The sequence below is a fragment of the Haliotis asinina genome, chromosome 14 (genome assembly GCF_037392515.1).
Source record: "Haliotis asinina isolate JCU_RB_2024 chromosome 14, JCU_Hal_asi_v2, whole genome shotgun sequence".
Lineage (NCBI taxonomy): Eukaryota > Metazoa > Mollusca > Gastropoda > Lepetellida > Haliotidae > Haliotis > Haliotis asinina.
The window spans coordinates 43388307-43407903 of NC_090293.1; the positions used below are offsets into that span (position 1 = coordinate 43388307).

Here is a 19597-nt window from a genome sequence, read left to right on the forward strand (position 1 = left end):
CTGTGTTTGTAGGACACTTCTGCTCGCCGTTGAAACGCCTACGAAGCTGTCACAGAGAACAGCTGTTTCGAACAAACATGTCAATTTCTCATATGCGTGCATTCACTGAAGGCCGCATGCCAAGCGTACAGCACATGCAAATTTATTTTTAAAGTTACCCGGTAGGCCATGTGTTTAGATCAATTCATTTCTACCATGGGGGTGGACAAGTCATATATACACACTTCATCGCGCTTGGCGCTTATTCAGTTAGTGTCTACGCACATTTTATGACTCATATAAGCCATCCTCGGCACTGGTAGATTAATACAGTGATTCATATTGACCTGTACAGTTCCTGGATCAGTTCTGGATGTCGGACGATAACTCTCGAACACATCTTCATCTACCTGCTTTGTGTTGCCAGTTAGAGACGTGAGACAATTACATGTTAAGACATTGTTTGGTGTAAGCAGTCAGCTGTTCTCTCCCGAAGCCATGGCCAAGGTAAATATATTTTACAATTGTATGGGAATGAGGGAGCCATGTTATGTTTGTTTTAGTTTGTTTTAGAGTCTTGTTGAGTTGAAGGATGTATGTGTACGAATCCTACGTTGGTCCTAATGTGCACGTGAGTTTCACCACGGGTGTAAACATCGGACTAACATCGGGCTTGAAAAGGTGGTGAGGTAGGTGATGGTAGTGATGGTAGTGGAGAAGGTGATGTCGCAACCTAAACTTTTCGTACAAAGTAAGTGACGCCCTGTATTGCAGGTACATAAGCAGTGACACATGACATCTCCCCTCCCCCTCCCAGACCCCACGCTCACTCACACACACACACACTCGCACACCCACACTCACACACACCCGCACACACACTCACACTCACACTCAAACACACACACTCACACACACACACACACACACACACACACACACACAAATTCACACACACACACACACCACCCCTAATCAATACATCTGTACAGAAATGATGACTCCAAACCTCATAAAAACAAAGATGAGTGACTCACCCCGTTCGGATCATCGACTACAACCCCATCGCTATCCCCAGTTCGCTGTCCTGTAGTTGCGAACGGTCCCTAACCAAAGTACTCTAAAGCTGTTAGGCTCGGGTTAAGCGAGTTTAGTTTTACACTGAACTTAACGTAGTTGTATTGTTGTTTAATGATAATTTTAGTGAGTGAAAAAGTGTTAACGCTTTTAGTAATACCTGAAGAGTTTCACGTAGGGAACACCGGATGAGGGGTCCACACACCTTATGTGAGGATCCGAACCCTGTCCGTCGTCGTGGCAACGCTTCAGCCAGTTGGCCATCTGTAATTGTATAGACATGCAGCTCTCAGCATCCTTGTAGAAAACCTTCAGTAACCCAAGCAAGCTGTTAAGGGAGACTAAGAGGATCAGACTCGCTTATTTGCTTGACAATCGTCAACCCAACTGCGAAAAAAAAATCCATTTCTGTTGAGAGTTACCTCCCTTCCTTTTTCACGGATCTCGCTATCTCTAGTTACACGAGGGCCTGCCGTAGACTGTATCCCCAGCACCTCAACTGCTGTACCTACAAAGCGACCAAATAAGATCGACCATCGAAGAAGATGGAGTGTTCAAGCCAGGTGTCATTTGTACCTGGCATACTGTAACATAGGAGGTGCAAAGGCTACGGGAAAAGTTACGAGACCTTAGGCTTACGAGAGTTTTGTGAAACGGGGCCATGGTCGAAACATATCATCGTATTCCAATTGCAGTGATCGATGCTGTCGATCAAGGAATTGTTCATCCAGTCTGGATCATTTGCATACCGCCGCTTGTATCGGAAATAGCGAGTGCGGTGTAAAACGTTTAACAGATTTAACATCCTTGTGTCACAGAATTCAACATTCGGGCCTGTTGTTAAAATGTGATGACGATAGCCATCAACGATTCGAATTCCATTTTGAAACAATCTGTTTCCGATCTGATGGTGGAATTGTTCCTTACATCGTTATTATTGTATTGCTTAGTTAATGTTTTGAAAGAAAAACAATTATCTAAGGGACGTAAAATCTGTGCAATGCATTCCGATGCAAGCCGGGCCATCACTACAGCGCGTTTGGCTCAAACGTTGACCGATGAGTAGCACTGAAACTCGAAAACTGATAAAAATTTACTACTCAATGAAACGCCGATCATAATAAAATAACGGTGATCCCTCGTTGCTGATTTGTTAGACGTGGCATATTTTTGAGTGTTCAAGTCGCTTTTGCGGCGTGTGGCGTTGTTTGAATGACCTGCCTTACAAAGGATTCAGCTGGAGGCACATGTACGCATTTTAGTGTGAAATGCGAAAACATAATGCAAGAAATACCAAACGCATGAAAGCGACTGATTTCGGGCGATATGTTCAAGATATGGTCTATAACAAGAAACAAGGGCAAAACCACATTGGAAAGGTGTTTAATCCTGGGATATTTTGCCCCTAAAAATATATTTATTAGAAGCGCAAGTTTTAAACAAAAGTAAGTTGCATGTCTGTACGGAAAATAAACTTCGATCATCAGAAAGGAAATATGTGTTTCTTTATGCCACATTGTAATATCTACCCTTTTAATATCAAATGGTTCATTCTGTATTGCAGACCCGTCATCGCTGTGACGCTTTCCTGTTAAGGAGACGTGTGCTGCATCTGTTTGCGTTGAGTCTCTTTGGAACCCTTGTAGTCACCAATCGGCTCTTCCTTTCTCAGAGGAGGACTATCAGTAAGCGCAAGATCGTCCCGACTGTCAAATCTACGATAATTGAACGGAACGGCAGAGCCTACCTAGAAGGGTCGAACGATAAAGTCCCTGATCTGATTCCCGAAATGCATCACTACAGCATTGTCCCTTTCGAAAAGTTTTTTGTACCTCGTTGGGAGAGAATTACGCCCCTTCATTTTGAGTTTATGCCTGCAACAAGAGGACAATGTGAAAGTAATCATCCATTTCTTGTTTTCCTCGTTTTGTCCGTGACGAAAAATGTGGAATTGAGGAACGCTGTCCGTCACACATGGGGCAGCATTAACAAAACAAACACATGGGGAGGTAAACTTTTACAGAAGCCCGTTCGAGTCATATTTGTCATTGGTCTAAGTGGTAATGACAGCTCACTGCTACGGGAATCCAGAATGTATGGAGACATTGTCCATGTGTCTGTTAAGGAGAATTACTACAATCTGACATACAAGGTTTTGATGGGGATACGGTGGGTGTATGAATTCTGCAGACATGTGGAATTTGTTTCTAAGGTTGATGAAGATACTTTCCCATACGTTCCAGTGTTTCTGGACATACTGACGTCAGTGAATATGACTAACACAATAATAGGGCCATTTTTTTCTGTGGCCAAAGTATTAAGAGAGGGTAAATACGCTGTGAGCGATTCCTTATATCCAGCCCCTGTGTTTCCCCCGCACTGCAAGGGCAACTTCTATCTTATGCCGACATATCTGGCACTGAGGATTTTGAAGACGGCACAGCATTTGCCCTACGGTAACATGGAGGATGCACATCTCACCGGAGTTGTGGCGCACGCCATCGGTGGGGTTAGATATCGTGGTCTGACGAAGAAGCAGTACAGTACACATTTACCACCAAAACTGTGTGAATACATCAATGGTACAAAGATCGTCGCACAGAAAGTTGGTCCAGAACTGGCGAAGAAGATCTGGAGACGGTTTAATGACCAATCACTCTGTTCTGATTCATGAAACCGAAGTAGATTCACGTGTCTTTGGTAGCTTATAGGACCCGTGAAGGTCCCAGGGTAGAATAGGCCTTTGGCAACCCATGCGTGCCATAAAAGATGACTTAAAAAGCGACTAACGGGATCGGATGGTCAGGCTCGCTGAATTGGTTGACATATGTCATCAGTTCCCAAGTGCGCAGATCGATGCTCATGTTGTTGATCACTGGATTGTCTGGTCGAGACTCGATTATTTACAGGCCGCCGCCATATACCTCGAATATTGCTGAGTGCGACGTACAACTAAACTCACTCACTCACTGGTAGCTTATAGTGGTATCACACATGACATACTATAATATGTCATATTACATTAACAGTAGGGAAAAGCAATACCAAAAAGACTTCGATGATGGTTTTCGGTTTGCGCATGAGTGAATGAATGAGTTTAGTTTTACGCCTCATTGAGCAGTTTTCCAGGTATATGTAGGCAGCTTGTAAATAATCAAGTCTGGAGCAGATAAGTCAGTGATTATAAGCATTAGCATTAGTCTATGCAATTGAGATTCGGTGACATTTACCAAGTTAGCGAGCCTAATCACCGATCCGGACCTTCGTTTCTTATGAAAAGCATTAGTAAACAAATTCGATAAAAAAGCGATAAAACAAGGTCATAGAATTATATGCATACAAAGGAGAAGGTGGTAGCACTGGACAAGGCCAGATAGAACTATTGCAAGGCCAAAAAATGGTGACATGAGCCTTATGCGTGGAAGTAACTGAAGTAGACAAAACTATGTCCACTTACTACCTCTGCAGACAGCATCAGACGCCTTATGTACATGCACGGTTGAATTACCGCATCTGCACTGTCAATGCAGATGGACAAGGGTGTTTTCATGGTGAATTTACGGCTTCCCGAGCCACAGAATTAACCTGGGTTAAAATGTCGTTAGCAAATTTCGCACGACAGTCGACGCAGAAATGAGTTTTACATATTGTTCCTCAATGAAAACAAAACCTTTGAGCTATTGTGCCAACTCCTTCACGGCTAGGGGCGGTGAATAGCACAGTGGTTAAAGCGTATGTACTTCACATTCTAGCACGCATACGGGTTCGATTCCCTGCATGTACAACGTGTGAAGTCCATTTCTGGTGTTCCCATTGCTTGAATTTTGTTACAAGCGGTGTAAAATCATACCCACTATTAATTTATATGGTGTTAGTATGAATTAAAAAAATAACCGCATCCATTTTCGGTTATCAGTGGTTTCAGGAGGGACACAGCGGCTACATCGGTGTTCTTCGTGTCCTCGGGCTTATCGTTGTTTGACCTCATTTGGGGAGGATAAAACTTTCGTATTGTTGCTTAGATGAACGAAATAACTATAACGAACAATAAAAGAAACGCAATTTTCGCCAAAATGAAATGTATAAAGGTAAGCGTAAGTTTTTGTCTTCTATACAATAAACCCTTGACAAATGCCAGAGTTGCGTTTCTTTTACCGTTCAGTATACGTAGCGTTGTAGCTCGTTTCGTTAAGCCTGCAACGTCTCTGACTCAAAATGAAGTGGAACTAAAATACGTAAAGGGAAGTAACTCTCACAACGTTGTTCATTTCAGCACCCCAAGTCGCCTCAGTAAAGATAAACCCACTACTGCCGTTACCACCATAAAAACAACTAACTCTATCGGCGTGTTCCGTATTAGAATTGCTCTTCAACAACCCATGCTTGGTGTAAGAGGCGACTATAGGGATAGGGTGATCAGCCTCTATGCCTAGGTTCACAGGTGTCATCGTATGCCAACTGCGTTGATACACATGCTGTTGATCACTGGATTGGTTGGTCCATATTCAGTAGCCAAAGTGTCCAGCTCTGAGTAGATGTGAATATCAGGTCAAATGTATCTACTGTAACATATATCATCAACATTTCTGTGGATTGTCAGTTTCCCATCACCAAAGTAAATATAACGTTAATGTAAAATGTGCCATGTAACGATAACTGGTTCTTTAAAGTGAAGGCCTTTGCACTCTCCATTCCCAAGATAGCATAACGTGCTAAGTTTCCGCTGGGCCCGATGTGTCCAGAATTGTATTTATGTGTATAGAATGGTACTAAATCCACCTATACATTGCTTTGTAAAGTTACAAACTGTAACGATAACTGCCCCGTTAAAGTGAAGATCTTCTCCCTCCATTCCCAACACTGCCTTCTCCATGAACAGCGTTTGAATGCCAACAAGAAATGTCAGTTTTCTCAAACTCAACGCATCCATCAATATACCGATAACATGATGCCATGAAGCATGTTTATATGATTCATTTGAGTAGTGAATAATCAACTGTTGCAGCTTGAAACCAGCTTTACGTCAAGAATTATTATAGAACAACTCAATATAAGGAAAGGACATCCTTTCAATATCATGAAAAACGGAAGATATATTTGACACCTTCAAACGTCCGCCTTTGAAAATGTCACTTACGGGCGGCGTGACATGGTGGAGTGGTATAACAAAGCAGAGTCAGTATTGTCACAAAGTAGACATATTTATCGGCGATAAAGCATTGACATCCACCTCGACTATGCTACTCATTAGTCACATGCTACTCATTAGTCACATGCTACTCATTGCCGCCACATGTTGTGGTCGAGCAAAGGCTCCACAAAAGCGAATATTTTTCAGATGCAGTATTCTGTGGCAATCTTGGGGCTGGTTGCTGTAAGCGCCTAATGCAGTGATGTAATTGTACTAAAATTGCCCGTTTTTCCAAGTTGACTACTAACATAGTGATCTGATGGAAGCCACGTGCTCAAGAAGGTAATGTGCAGCAACTCGAACCTACTCCCTAACGATTCAATCGTGAATTTCTGGTCAAACAAATGCGAATCTTAAAAACGAAAAATCCCACGCAGGAAAATAGAAGTCCAAACAATTACGATAGCATGTCATGTGACAGTTGTGACCGATGACGTGTTGAGAATGAGGAAGAGGGCCTCGCTTTGAGCAACGTGTTTCTTTAAATTACTTGTAAAGACTTTACATAGAGATTTTTAGGTTGCTATAACTCCATTCCTATACATATACATCTAAATACAAGTCGGGATACATGTATGAGGTTTAAGGTGTTTTTACTGTGTCAGTGGCAATTGCCACTGGACAATTGGTGGGCAATTGCCACCTGAACACTTGCCATCTAGGACCAATGTGACCGGGCATTTGCCATCCATTACAATTGCCACCCGGACACTTGCGATCTAGGACAAATACCACTCAGACTATACAAAACAACTCAGTTTCTTTACCATATATATTGAGTTTAACACGGTAATCCATAACAAACAGTAACATAGTATTGCATATGATTTATGTACTATTACTTTCATTACACTTTCAGATTGTACTAATCATCTGCACCCTCACAGTACTAGCAAATAAATGTCTAATTATATTTTTCATCTATTTTACATATATTTACATATACACATTTCGGAATGTTCACCTGGAGGAACTCATGACTTCCGGATGTTGTGGGGCCATACTGGTCCACACACATTTAACTTCTGGTTTTATGCTGTTACTAACAGAACAAAGACGATTCTCTATCATATAATGTTACAATAAGCAACAGGAACCCAATTCACCTCAGCCTTAAATTCAAAGAATCAGGATACGTCAAACAAGTTCTTGAATTATGTTTCATGATGGATAAGGCCTCTCATGGTTTCCTTGTTACAGAGATATTACTTTCTACGTAATTTAGCCGTGGGCGCAAATAGTCCTGTTGTCGACCCACGTCGCCCTGAAAGTATAACACAACAGAACTGTAATTCAGTGATTAGTTCACGAGCATCAATTATAGTTATCTATAAACCTTTCAATAACCATTCAGGTATCATTTTCAGTTTAGTGGGTACTTGCTGTGCCACTGATTAATGCTCTGGCCGGCAGCATCATCTTGGCTCAATGTAGACGGATGTCCCTTAAGGGTGGCGTGACATGATGGACTGGTTTAAAAGATTGGAATACGACTTTCGGTCAGTGTGATATATTAAACTGGTCCATAATGCCCGTGGATATGTCACTTCCGGTCTGGTTCAGTATATATATATATATATATATATATATATATATATATATATATATATATATATATATATATATATATATATATATATATATATCCGTTCTGCGTAATACGATAAACGTGTTCAAAACATATGTTTGTGAAACTGGTTCACTACACCATGGGTCACCTCTGAGTGACATGCTAAACTGGTTCAACACATTTGTATGTCACTTACCGTCGATATGACAATGTCATGCTAAACTGGTTCAATACGCCATGAGTCACTTCTGATCAGAGTGATATGCTAAACTAACCATAACGTTTGAGTGTAACTTCCGGTCTGCGCGACATGCTATGTACTTGTTCAATATGCTTGTATGTGACTTCCGGTCTGCTTAATATGCTAAACTGGTTCATAACGCCTGTATATCACTTCCAGTCGGCGCAATATAATCTGCATGCCATTTCCGGCATATGGTTCAACACGCCATGGATCATGCATGATAATTTAAACTGGGTCAACACATCTGTATGTCACGTCCGGCCTGTATGACATGTTATACTAGTTCAACACACCTGTATGTCACTTCCGGGGATCGAACCACCGTCTAGTCTGCTAGACCATAGAGACGGTACATGTTTACAGAAAGTCTGAAGTGCTGACCCGTGTTGTAAATCCTGCTTACAAAATCCCTGAACTATTTCTCCACACAGAAAAACTATCCAAACCTAGTTATGGCATCAGCTCCATGTAAACAGCATCCAACAGTATTTCTGAACAAACGTTTCTTTTCGCAAATAACTTTACGAAGGATTGATCAAGACAATACAGACTTGAACATTAGCGTGCAGAGTTGATATTCTAACAACACCGTAATGAACCTTAACATATACCGAAGGACGCCTGTGGAGAGTCATGGGTAATCAAACGCAGGACAAATCGCCATGGAAACATTGCAAAGACCTTCAGTGCTTAAGCAGATAGTACCAGAGGCCATGCCTCGTGATATACAAAAGGGCAAATTGCATCACGCGTTTTCGTGGCGGCACCGTTAAGTAAAACTAGTGGGTATACATTGGGCAATGTCAGATAGAATTTCATTTGACGAGGTTAAAATACAAGATGGAGACGTAGAGGGAGCTGCGATTGATGATGTCATTTCCTGTCGTCTCTAGCTATTTCCCGTAGACATGATGTTCACACCGCACGGCGATATAAGCCGTATAAGGCAAAGTTCAATCGATGGCGTTCATGAATTACCAATATGGGGAACAGGTTAACGTTTTATAATATATGGTTGATGAATTACAACCGACCATATTGCAAAGGGCAATAAATGCCATGGTCATTCACTCACTCACTAATAAAGTGTATTATGTCCATAAAGTATAAAACAAAGTATAAAAATTAGAAGTGAGTGAGTGAGTTTAGTTTTACGTCGCACTTAGCAATATTCCAGCTATATGGCGACGGTCTGTACATAATCGAGTCTGGACCGGACAATCCAGTGATCAACAACACGAGCATCGATCTGCGCAATTGGGAACCGATGACATGTGTCAACCAAGTCAGCTAGTCTGACCACCCGATCCCGTTAGTCGCCTCTTACGACAAGCATAGTCACCTTTTATGGCAAGCATGGGTTGCTGAAGGCCTATTCTACCCCGGGACCTTCACGGGTTATAAAAATTAGAAATGTATGAACGAATACGTCAGTGTAATATCACGGTATTTTTGTCAAATTAAACCGTCTTCCTGTCTTCTCGTAAGACCATCTTCAAGAGAATGGTAAATCTGACACCTCTACAAAGCACACCAAAAGCATCTGCTTCAGCAGTCATTACCTTGAACTTGAGATTAACGATCTGCAGTATGTCTTCACCAACCTCAATCAGTATCCATCCAAGTCAGTATCTTGTCATTAAAACCACTTTTACCACATTCCAGTCCAAATACACACCCACGAATCCTGGATCCGACCCGAAAAGAATCATTCTACCCTAATAATGATAATGTTCGCTAGTAATAAGGCGCCTGCTTCCACATACTTGTGCAAGCTCAGGGCCCGTAACAATATCTATTAATATAACCCCGGATAACACCAACCTGTCGGGCGCTTGAATGTTATTGTAAATATAATCGGATTCTGGGTGAACAGAGGTAGTTTTGGAGAACCCACAAATAGCGAGACCGCATGTGCTTCGAAGCACGGCTGAATTCCTAGAACCTGCTGCCAAACAGGGTCACCCATCCAAGCACTCTCCGGTCCAACGTTGTTTTTTTACCTGAGCTCTATGTACAGGAAGACAAACCGACGACCTACCTTGGCAGGACCTCTCATCAAATCAGCAGACTATCTAAACACCAAGAAGACTTCGACACCACCTTCACTGGTTCCCCATCATTAGAACCATCCTCAAAGGAAATGTCCGAAACCCAACCCCCAAAAATCAGCCACCTAAAGAGCACATCTCACAGATAAACTAAATGTGGTGCCTATTACATAGGTAAAACCTCCCGTCCCGTAGATACTTGCATTGAGGAGCATAAAACCTTGACGGCCTAGGCAGACAGCAAACCAATCCTCTCAGACCACTCACTTGTACGCACAACATGAATTAATAAGCGTACTTCATCTTCACTCACAGTTGCGTTCAGATAGTCAATCAGTAATGAAGCGTTAGTAAAATGTTTCAGTTTTCTACCCTTGCTCTTACCATACAGCTGACAGATTTGTGATTTGCATATAATCCTTGTACCGAGATGCTTAACACGATACCTTGTGTATACTGTATATACGTTTCTCAAAACAATGGAAAGAAGTGTGACTTTATTGTTCGTATGATACGCTGACATTTGAACAGAACATCTATCTCAGCCAAATACAAATGAAAATTCCTTTAAAACATGATAATTGTCTCATATGTTTCCCTTGAACGCATTCAGTATTTTACAAACTAGTCCAATATCTGCTAAAACACATACTGTACAACCGAGAATAGTACCGTATGAATGAGCGAGTGAATGAGTGAGTGAGTTTAGTTTAACGCCGCACTCAGCAACATTCCAGCTGTATGGCGGTGGTCTGTAAAGAATGGAGTCTGGACCAGACAACGGCCTGAGCATCTCTCAACTGGGAACCGATGACATGTGTCAACGACCCTGACCACCCTATCCCGTTAGTCGCCTCTTACGGCAATTATAGCTGCCTTTTGTGGCAAGCATGGGTTGCTGAAGGCCTGTTCTACCCCGGACCTCATGGTTACTCTAGTTAGAAATGTCGAGGGTTCGTATAATGCCACGTGTTTCAGTTTACTTTCAACCATGATTCTGGTCAGAGGCTATAACGGCTGAAGACTAGACGGGACCAAGTTCTGTTTGGCTGTTTAAAATAATACCCTAAATATCAACGCGTTATGTATTTGTATCGCGGTAACGTAGATCACGATGTATACACATTGGTCACCGCATTGTACCTTTATTATTAAACTTTACTGCTCATGTTATTTTACTTACAACTGGTTTTAAACGTAGAATATTTGTCTTTTTGATTTTGGCTACAGTTCCTAAGTATTTCCAGCGACTGAAGGAATGGTTTAACTCCATCTTGAGTCCATTCAGGTAGCCAAAGTACTGTGTGATCCCACGGTGCCTACTATGGTCTGCATCCGGTTCTTGGCGATCGAACGCCCAGTTTCATATTGTAGAAATATTGTTTCATGGTGCCATGCTACTTTACTGTGATAATTTAGATATTTATCTCTCCATCGTTGACATACATTCATATTGAATGTGTTTGTTTATGTTATACAGCACACAGCTGAAATACTGTTGATGAGTCTATGCGTGTTAACTTACTCTCAATCATTCCCTGTTCATGTTAAATGGATGGTATTACAGTTTCGTACGTACACTATGTTTACTGCGTTGCTCACTGTACTGTTGAGTGTGCTATTGCTGTATCGTTTACATACATATACACATACATTTCATAGGGCCTGTAAGTCTCGGAGACGCTACTTCCGGTACAAAACTGGTTTCCGGTTGCCTTTGCGTGCTTGACAAGCGTAATACTACATCCAAGAACCATGCAGTTCTTGTTCCAAATTGTATGACCGGCAGTTATGGCTTTACTATACAGGACAAAGTATACAAACATGTTTGTCTGTCACAGCTGCTGACAGTAATTATTGGCTAATTTGGGGATGGAAAGTTCGGAATTTGTCTTTTGTGCCGGAAGTATCGGAAGTTACTGTCAACTTACAACCATGAGACCATTCAAAAAGGTATGGAACGTTTTGTCACCAGACGGACAAAGGCCTCGCGAAGTGTCGTGACCTTCTTATGGGTCCTACTACATGACATTGCATCGCCGTCATTTCACCACATTATCATACGTCATATTCTCTCATATACCTTTCTAAAAAGGTATCCCGTTTTGCATACCACTAACCAGTGTCAGTGCATAAGTGAAGGAGCAATATATATCCATACAAATGAAATACTTCCAAGGGAAAGGAATATATTGTCATATTTCCACTGATTTCTCTTCATCAACTATTTCCCCCCTTGGTTTTATCATTGGCATTTTGTAAATCCAATATCCCCTACCTTTCTTGAATGGTATATCACACTGCAGAATGCTACACTACACCGTGTTGCATGTCTGTTTACTACAGTACGATACAAACAAACAAACAAACAAACAAACAATTACAATTCATGAATGAATCCATCCTTAAGCATCCAATCACTAGATTGAAATCAATACTAGGTTACGTTTAAACTATTTAACCATCTGTTCGTTAAGGTCGATATTGTATTCCTGTTCCATTAAAAATACATACACTTATTTGCAGTGTAATTATCAATGGCTTTCAGCATCCATAAAATACGATGACTTGGTCTACTAAAGCTTAAAGCCGAGTCTTCAAGGCCAGGGGAGCTGAGGTAGCCTAGTGGTTAGAGCGTTAGTTCCTCACGCTGCAGACCCGAGTTCGATTCCCCACATGGGTACACTGTGTGAAGTCAATTTCTGGTCATCCCCGCCGTGGTATTGACGGAAGATTGCAAAAAGTGGCATGAAAGGTAACTGCCTCTTTAGATCTTTGCGCTTGCCACTGAAACATGTTTGTCACCGAGATGAGATACTCATTGTCATCGATCTGACCCGGTTCTCAGTAGCCTAGTTGTGATATTCCCCGACTGATGAAGCTTAGTTTAATGTAAAGATGGATCAGGCAGGATTTGGCTTCAGAAGTTTTAGCACCGCAAGAATTCCATTATCGGGAGTCAGGTTTATCGCATACCATCTTTGGTTCTTAAAGGTGGATTATTTGATCATCGTCTTCGTATTGATTTTCTTGATCGAACAGTAATAGCATAGGGTCAATTATAGTGTTAGTAAGAACGACCCTAGTTGTACTTGTTTCACTTAGGCCTTGTAGTTTTAGCATACTATAATAGGATATTTCTATAGCGCACATATCCACGCAAATAGTATTAGTCAAGGTGCTATCCTTTCCCTAATAATAATGATGCTTGAATTCTCCATGTGAGGTACAACATATTCAGAGACTTATTGATTATTAACGAGACACATTGGGGTGTGGTCGGGTTTGTTTCTTGTGTGAGGTAGTATCCCACTCGCGAAGATTGACGCTCATAGTGTCATGGCCATATTATGGGTCGATCGTTTGTGTATATCATTAGATATTATTAAACCTAAGGTCGGCATATATATCCCCTCAGCAGGCAATTCAGGAGGATACCTTCAACGCCTCGTCTTTTGTCACAATAATTTTATTTCTGGAGCACAGCTCAGCCAATCTATGACATGGCAAAACAGGTGCAGTGGTAATGGCCATGCAAGTTTGGAGAGGATAAGTGTCCTGTCAGATCTGGGGGTCTCCAAGTCGATATGACTGCTTTTGGGTATCTGGCTTTTCTGCTGAATGCCAGTGGTAGGACTGGCGTCGTAGTAGAAGCAGATATGGCTTCTTCTGGCACTGCAGATTCATTTCTGGCAGCTTCAAGTCACTAAGACACGACAAATGCACCAGGTCACTGATTGCAGAATTTACAAGTTGCTAAAATGTGCCTACAACAGTTATTACACAGAACAAGCATAGATCAATGAAGACGTATCGGGCTTTGAGGAATGGTGTCAGAACAAAAGCAAACAAAGTTCGCAATTTCAATTCTGGCATTTAAATACAAAAGGACAGCTTGGCAAACATGGGATATTTTAATAGAGGTAACACCAGTATTTGCCACGCTGAGCCAGCATCCACCAACCATTGAGGATGATGGCACGGAGATCTTAGAGAAGTTGGCAGTCATGTATAACTCACGTATGACAGGTCTAGCATTGTAGGTGGGGTGGATGAGAAAAAGCAGAGACCATATGAAGCCACCCCCTCAACCAGAGCTGCTCTAATTCAATACGCTAAACGTGCAACGTATCTGGCAGGTTGTTCGTGGGCTCGGGCAATTCTGTGCTAATCAGAAGCAGAGAATCCAACTGAGTAGTGATGGGAGAAGACTGGAGATGAATGGAAAACAGCTGACTAGGCTGTCAGGACAGGTGCAGTTGCTACGTTTTTGGTCTTGCATCCACAGCCTTGTCCATTTGCCAATGTGAAGTGTAGTGTCTCTGTTATTCTGGGTGCAGTGGTTAGTTCGGGAAGAATTTGTTTGGGTATTGTAACAAAAACATCTCCATTTTGTCATATAAATTGAAATAAATTGTCTCGCTTGAAGTGGTTACAATTTACAAAGTAATTATTAGCATTTTGTGGTCTACACAGCGACCATCTTGAAAATAGTAGCCATCTTGGAATTTTGCGTGACAGTTTTGGTGAGGGGTCTTATAAGTTGAAAGAACTTGTCCCCAATCCGTTTCACACTGTGAATAAATATGTTTAAACTAAGGCCCTTTAGTGAAAGAGTTGACACCAGTGACCAATTAACTGCCCCGCTTTAATGCGGAAATTGGGTTATCTATAACACATTCTGTGGTTTTGCCGAAAAATGAAAAAAAAGAATGATGAACTGAAACACTCTCAATTGAAACAAATGCGCACATAATAGGGGACACCTAAAATAGTAGTCATTTTGGTAGCAAACATCAAGTTTTCCTACACGTGTTGCTGTGTCAGAGAGGGTAGGTATCCCGACACGTCAAATTGACGCCGCTGACATGCAAGTGAAAAACTGAGAAATTTGATGAATTGCAACTGTTAACCTCTGATAACGAAAATAGGGCACACGTGTAGGTATAAATACACAGAAGTGATTTATATACAATATATCTTTTTCTGGGCAACAACCGTAATGGGTGCGCGAAAGTCGTCAAGGGATCTCCTTCATTGCCGTCTGCAGAGGTATTACTCGTGAAAGTCCATGTTAGAGTATTGATCCTTGTCGTAAAAAAGCAACTAAAGGCATCGTGTGGTTAGGCTTGCTGACTTGATTGACACATGCCATCGGTTCCTAATTGCGCCGAAAGATGTTCATGCTGGTGATCACTGGATTGTCTGACCCAGGCACGATTATTTCTAGACAACGTTCTTATTTCACACAAATACATTAATCCGACATTTTCGGTAATCCGATTTGTCTCTCTGCACCCTCAAATGTCGAATGAACGAGGGGTGACAGCGTTTGGTCTGTAAGTGCAAGCTTCGAGCTAATCACCACATGCATCATCATTCGGTTGTGTTGATTGTCGATAACGCCTCCCACAGCAATATTCCAGCCACAACCCACGTCTTTAAACATGATCACCGATCTATACAACTGTGACAGGATACCGTACGTCGATCATGTCAGCAAACGTCACCACTCGGGTGGTGTTACCTCTTACAACAAGCGTTGTTCACTCAAAACCACTTTCGACCCACCTAGTGACTGAGTTTAGTTTTACGCCGCACTGAGAAATATTCCAGTTTTTAGGTGGCTTGTAAATGAACTAGTGTCCCCAAAAAAACCATACCAACTTTTTTTCAAATTAGTTTATTATTAAGTGATTTTTTTTTTACAAAAACGTGCCAATCCGTATTGCATATCTCAAATAAAGCGTATCTGATGGAAAATACCGGGAACACTTTACCACTTCCGGAAAACGTAAATTTCGTGAAAGTGACGTTTCTGGCTCTAGCATTTTCTGCACGTGCATAAAAACTGTATAAAACGAGTGGCCTACCCGTTGATATCACAACAACAAAAAGAACACAAGACATGCCCCGTTTGACAGCCATAGAGAGAGAGAGAGAGCCGTTGGAATGATCCAATAAGGAGTGACACATGTCGACGTCGCCAGAAGGTTGGGCTGCGCACGCATCAGCATCACCAGATTGATACAGCGGTCATCAGTCCGCAGGCGTGTTCTGGCGTGTATTGAGGCTGACGGTGGACATACCCGCTACTGACTTGACGTTGAGATGTTTCAGTTGACATTTTATATTGTTTCTCTGATTAGTGCTCTACGGAAATGTTCATTTTTCGACCCCACCCATCCTTAAATTCGTGTCAAATTCAGTGTTCAAATGTGATTGAAATGAATTCTTCAGGTTCCTGAAGACCTGTTCTAACTCCTATCTTCACTGATGAGTGCATAAATAACTAACTAATATAATTATTTCACACTCTGATTATTATCTGTTATTGCCATGTAAAATATTTTTGATTCACGCTTTAGACGTGTCAAACGAACGGAGGCAAAAGTATACCCACTGATTTAGTAAGTTGTTTCTATTGGTAGGACAAATTCGCTCACCGTTTGAACACATGGTGAAGCTGTCAGAGTGAACAGCTGTTTCGAACAAATTATCTGCCCTTGGCCTTCTATTTGCTAACTTCCGGGACTATTCCACGTGAGTGACGATAGTTATATGGGCTCGAACGTTCGGGAAATGACTGAATATATATATAAGTGCTAGTTGCCGTGTGTTAGATGGGCATGGACACAGAGTTTAACTGGAGTAACATCTTTCTACATCTGTCAACGCCTGATCTACTGCTGTCTGACCGATCGCTGTGTTACATTTTGCATAACTTTCCTTCTCGCACCAAGACTTTGGTGAGTTAGCTATATATTTTGTGACCCATTGCCTTAGATTTTGTCTCATTTGTATTGTATTTGAAATCGCTATTGTGAAATTGATCTGTGACCTTGTACGACTTGCTCTCTTGCTTAATAATACAGAATTTGAATGTTTTAGACTTGTCTTTGTTCACTTTGGTTGGTTCACAGCGGATTTCTTACACCTTTTGTCACGGCAAATTTTTAACCGTAACAAAGTGTTCGAATCCTACGCTGGTGCTAATGTGATCGTGACTGTCACCCCGGTGGTGAACATCGGACTTACATCGCGTTTGTAATGTAGTGAGGTAGGTGATGGTAGTGATTGTTGTGATGACTTACACGGAGAAGCTTGTACAATGTGAATGTACCATCCTAAACCCATTGTACAACGTAAGTGATCCAAACGGTAACACGACCTCCAACCACCCCCCTACAGACACACACACACACACACACACACACACACACACACACACACACACACACACACACACACACACACACACACACACACACACACACACAATCACACAATCACACAATCACACACACACAATCACACACACACATACACACATATACACACACATACACACACATAGACACACACTCCCAACCATTTCCCCGATGGTTGTCCATTAATTATGAACGGCCCCTAACCAAAGTACGTATATGACTGTTAAACACGGTTTAACACAAGTGAGCTTAATTTTACGCTGCTCTTCGTGATAAACATAGTGAGCGTATATGATTTATAACGCTTTTGGTAACAGCTCAAGAGTTTCATGACGGGAACGCATGTCGATGGGGTCTCACATTTTATGTGAGGATCCGAACCCTGGCCGTCGTCAAGGCAACGCTTCGGCCACTTGGCTGTCCCGCATGCCCTTAATTGTATAGAAATACTGCTCTCTGCATGCTATTAGAAGACCTTCAGCAACCATGCTTGTTGTAAGGGAAGACTAAAGGGACTGGTCTCGCTTACTGGCTTGACAATTGTCAATTTCCATTTTCGGAAAAATACAGTTTCATTTCCTTTCCTTGAGAATTACCTCCATGCTGAGTAACGATGTCATGAACATAAACGATCTCCTTCTAGCATACATAACCCAAGTAGCGTTCTTGACCTGAAGACACGTGTCTTTCTGTCAGCTCTGTGAATGGGGAAACGTGGCACACTGATGAAGATTTTTCCTCGCTCACATACTGCCCATAGCAGTGATCGTCTGCTCTACTGGACGCCGATGTTGTAACGTTAGAATTGGTTGTAGGGCTGTACGGATGCCATAGACACGTGGTCGTTGTTGATGTAGATACAGCTCTGTTGTCAGGGGTAGTAATGGCAACTGTGTTACGAGAGTATGTTTTCTGTGGTTTGTATTGTCATTGACTGACGGATAGTTATCATTGGGCCATAATGTTCGGGTGAGTGAGTGAGTGAGTTACGTTTTACGCCGCAACCAGCAATATTCCAGCGATATGGCGGTGGTCTGTCCATAATCGAGTCTGGACCAAGCAATCTAGTTATCAGCAGCATGAACATCGATCTGCGCATTTAGGAACCGATGACATTACTAACCCAACTCAGCGAGTCTGACCACCCGATCCCTTTAGTCGCCTCTTACGACAAGCATAGTCACTTTTTATGGCAAGCGTAGACTGCTGAAGGCTTGTTCTACTCCGGAATTTCATGGGTCCACATTGTTTGGAGTCTTGTACGTGAACTGTGGGTCACTTTTCATATCATGTATGTTCAATGGCAATAGTATTCTTAGCGGCAGGCGATCTTGATTGCTCTCCAGGTACTTGCCCTTAGTAATCTATTGTTTACTTCCTGTTCGAGAAAGTTCTAAGTGAATGGCGATGGGGCAGTGCTGTGCTCGAATGTTCCCGACACTCTGTCAGTGTATATAAAGGCTGGTTGTTGTTTTGAGGCACACACACGGACTTACACTCGAATTTACTGGAGATGTGTACATCATTCTTCCTCTCATCGACTGTTTGTCAACAATAGCATGTGAATCTATATCCAAGATTGCTACTGCGTGCCTGACTGCTCACTGTGGACACCAAAAGGCACCAGAATCAGTTTTCCTAAATAAATGCAATAGATTGTGAATGGGAAGAAATTCACGCGTTTCCTTTTGCCCGCACATTCCATACATCATTTCCAATAAACGTCGGGGGTTTTCAATGCTCTTGCGACAGCTAACAATGCTAAATTTGGTGTTAAAGTCATGCTTAGACATAGTGAAGCTCAGCGCAACAATGCGATTAGTCATTTGGAGGCTGGGGTGTCTCAGTCTGCGATTGCAAGGGACATGAATGTGTCACAGAGTACTATGGCAAGACTTTGGCATCGCTACCATCAGCAAGGGTCAACACGTGATCGCCCCAGGTCAGGTCGACACCGTGTGACCACGCCCGCTCAGGACAGCTTTATTTGGTTTCGGCATTTGCACAACAGGTTCTCAATAGCGTCCTCCACAACATCGGTAGTGCCAGGACTCAGAAGAATGTCTCATCAGACTGTGAAGAACAGATTACGACAGGTATTCGTTCCAGAAGACCTTTGCAAGGACCTGTCCTTACACGTCAACATCGGCAACAACGTAGACAGTGGTGTCGCCAACATCTCCAATGGAGATTGCAAAGGTGGAGAACTGTTATCTTCAGTGTTGAGCCACGTTACACATTGCAACGTCCCGACGGAAGAGCACGTGTATATCG

General features: G+C 42.1%; 1 protein-coding gene across 1 annotated transcript; it reads left to right on the forward strand.

The window, feature by feature from the left end:
• The first annotated feature begins 207 nt into the window (after positions 1 to 207).
• LOC137261681 (beta-1,3-galactosyltransferase 5-like) lies at positions 208 to 5193 on the forward strand. Its single transcript, XM_067799459.1, has 2 exons — positions 208 to 486; positions 2621 to 5193. The coding sequence occupies exons 1-2, from the start codon at positions 478 to 480 to the stop codon at positions 3728 to 3730; spliced, it is 1119 nt and encodes a 372-aa protein (XP_067655560.1). The 5' UTR covers positions 208 to 477; the 3' UTR covers positions 3731 to 5193.
• Positions 5194 to 19597: the final 14404 nt, after the last annotated feature.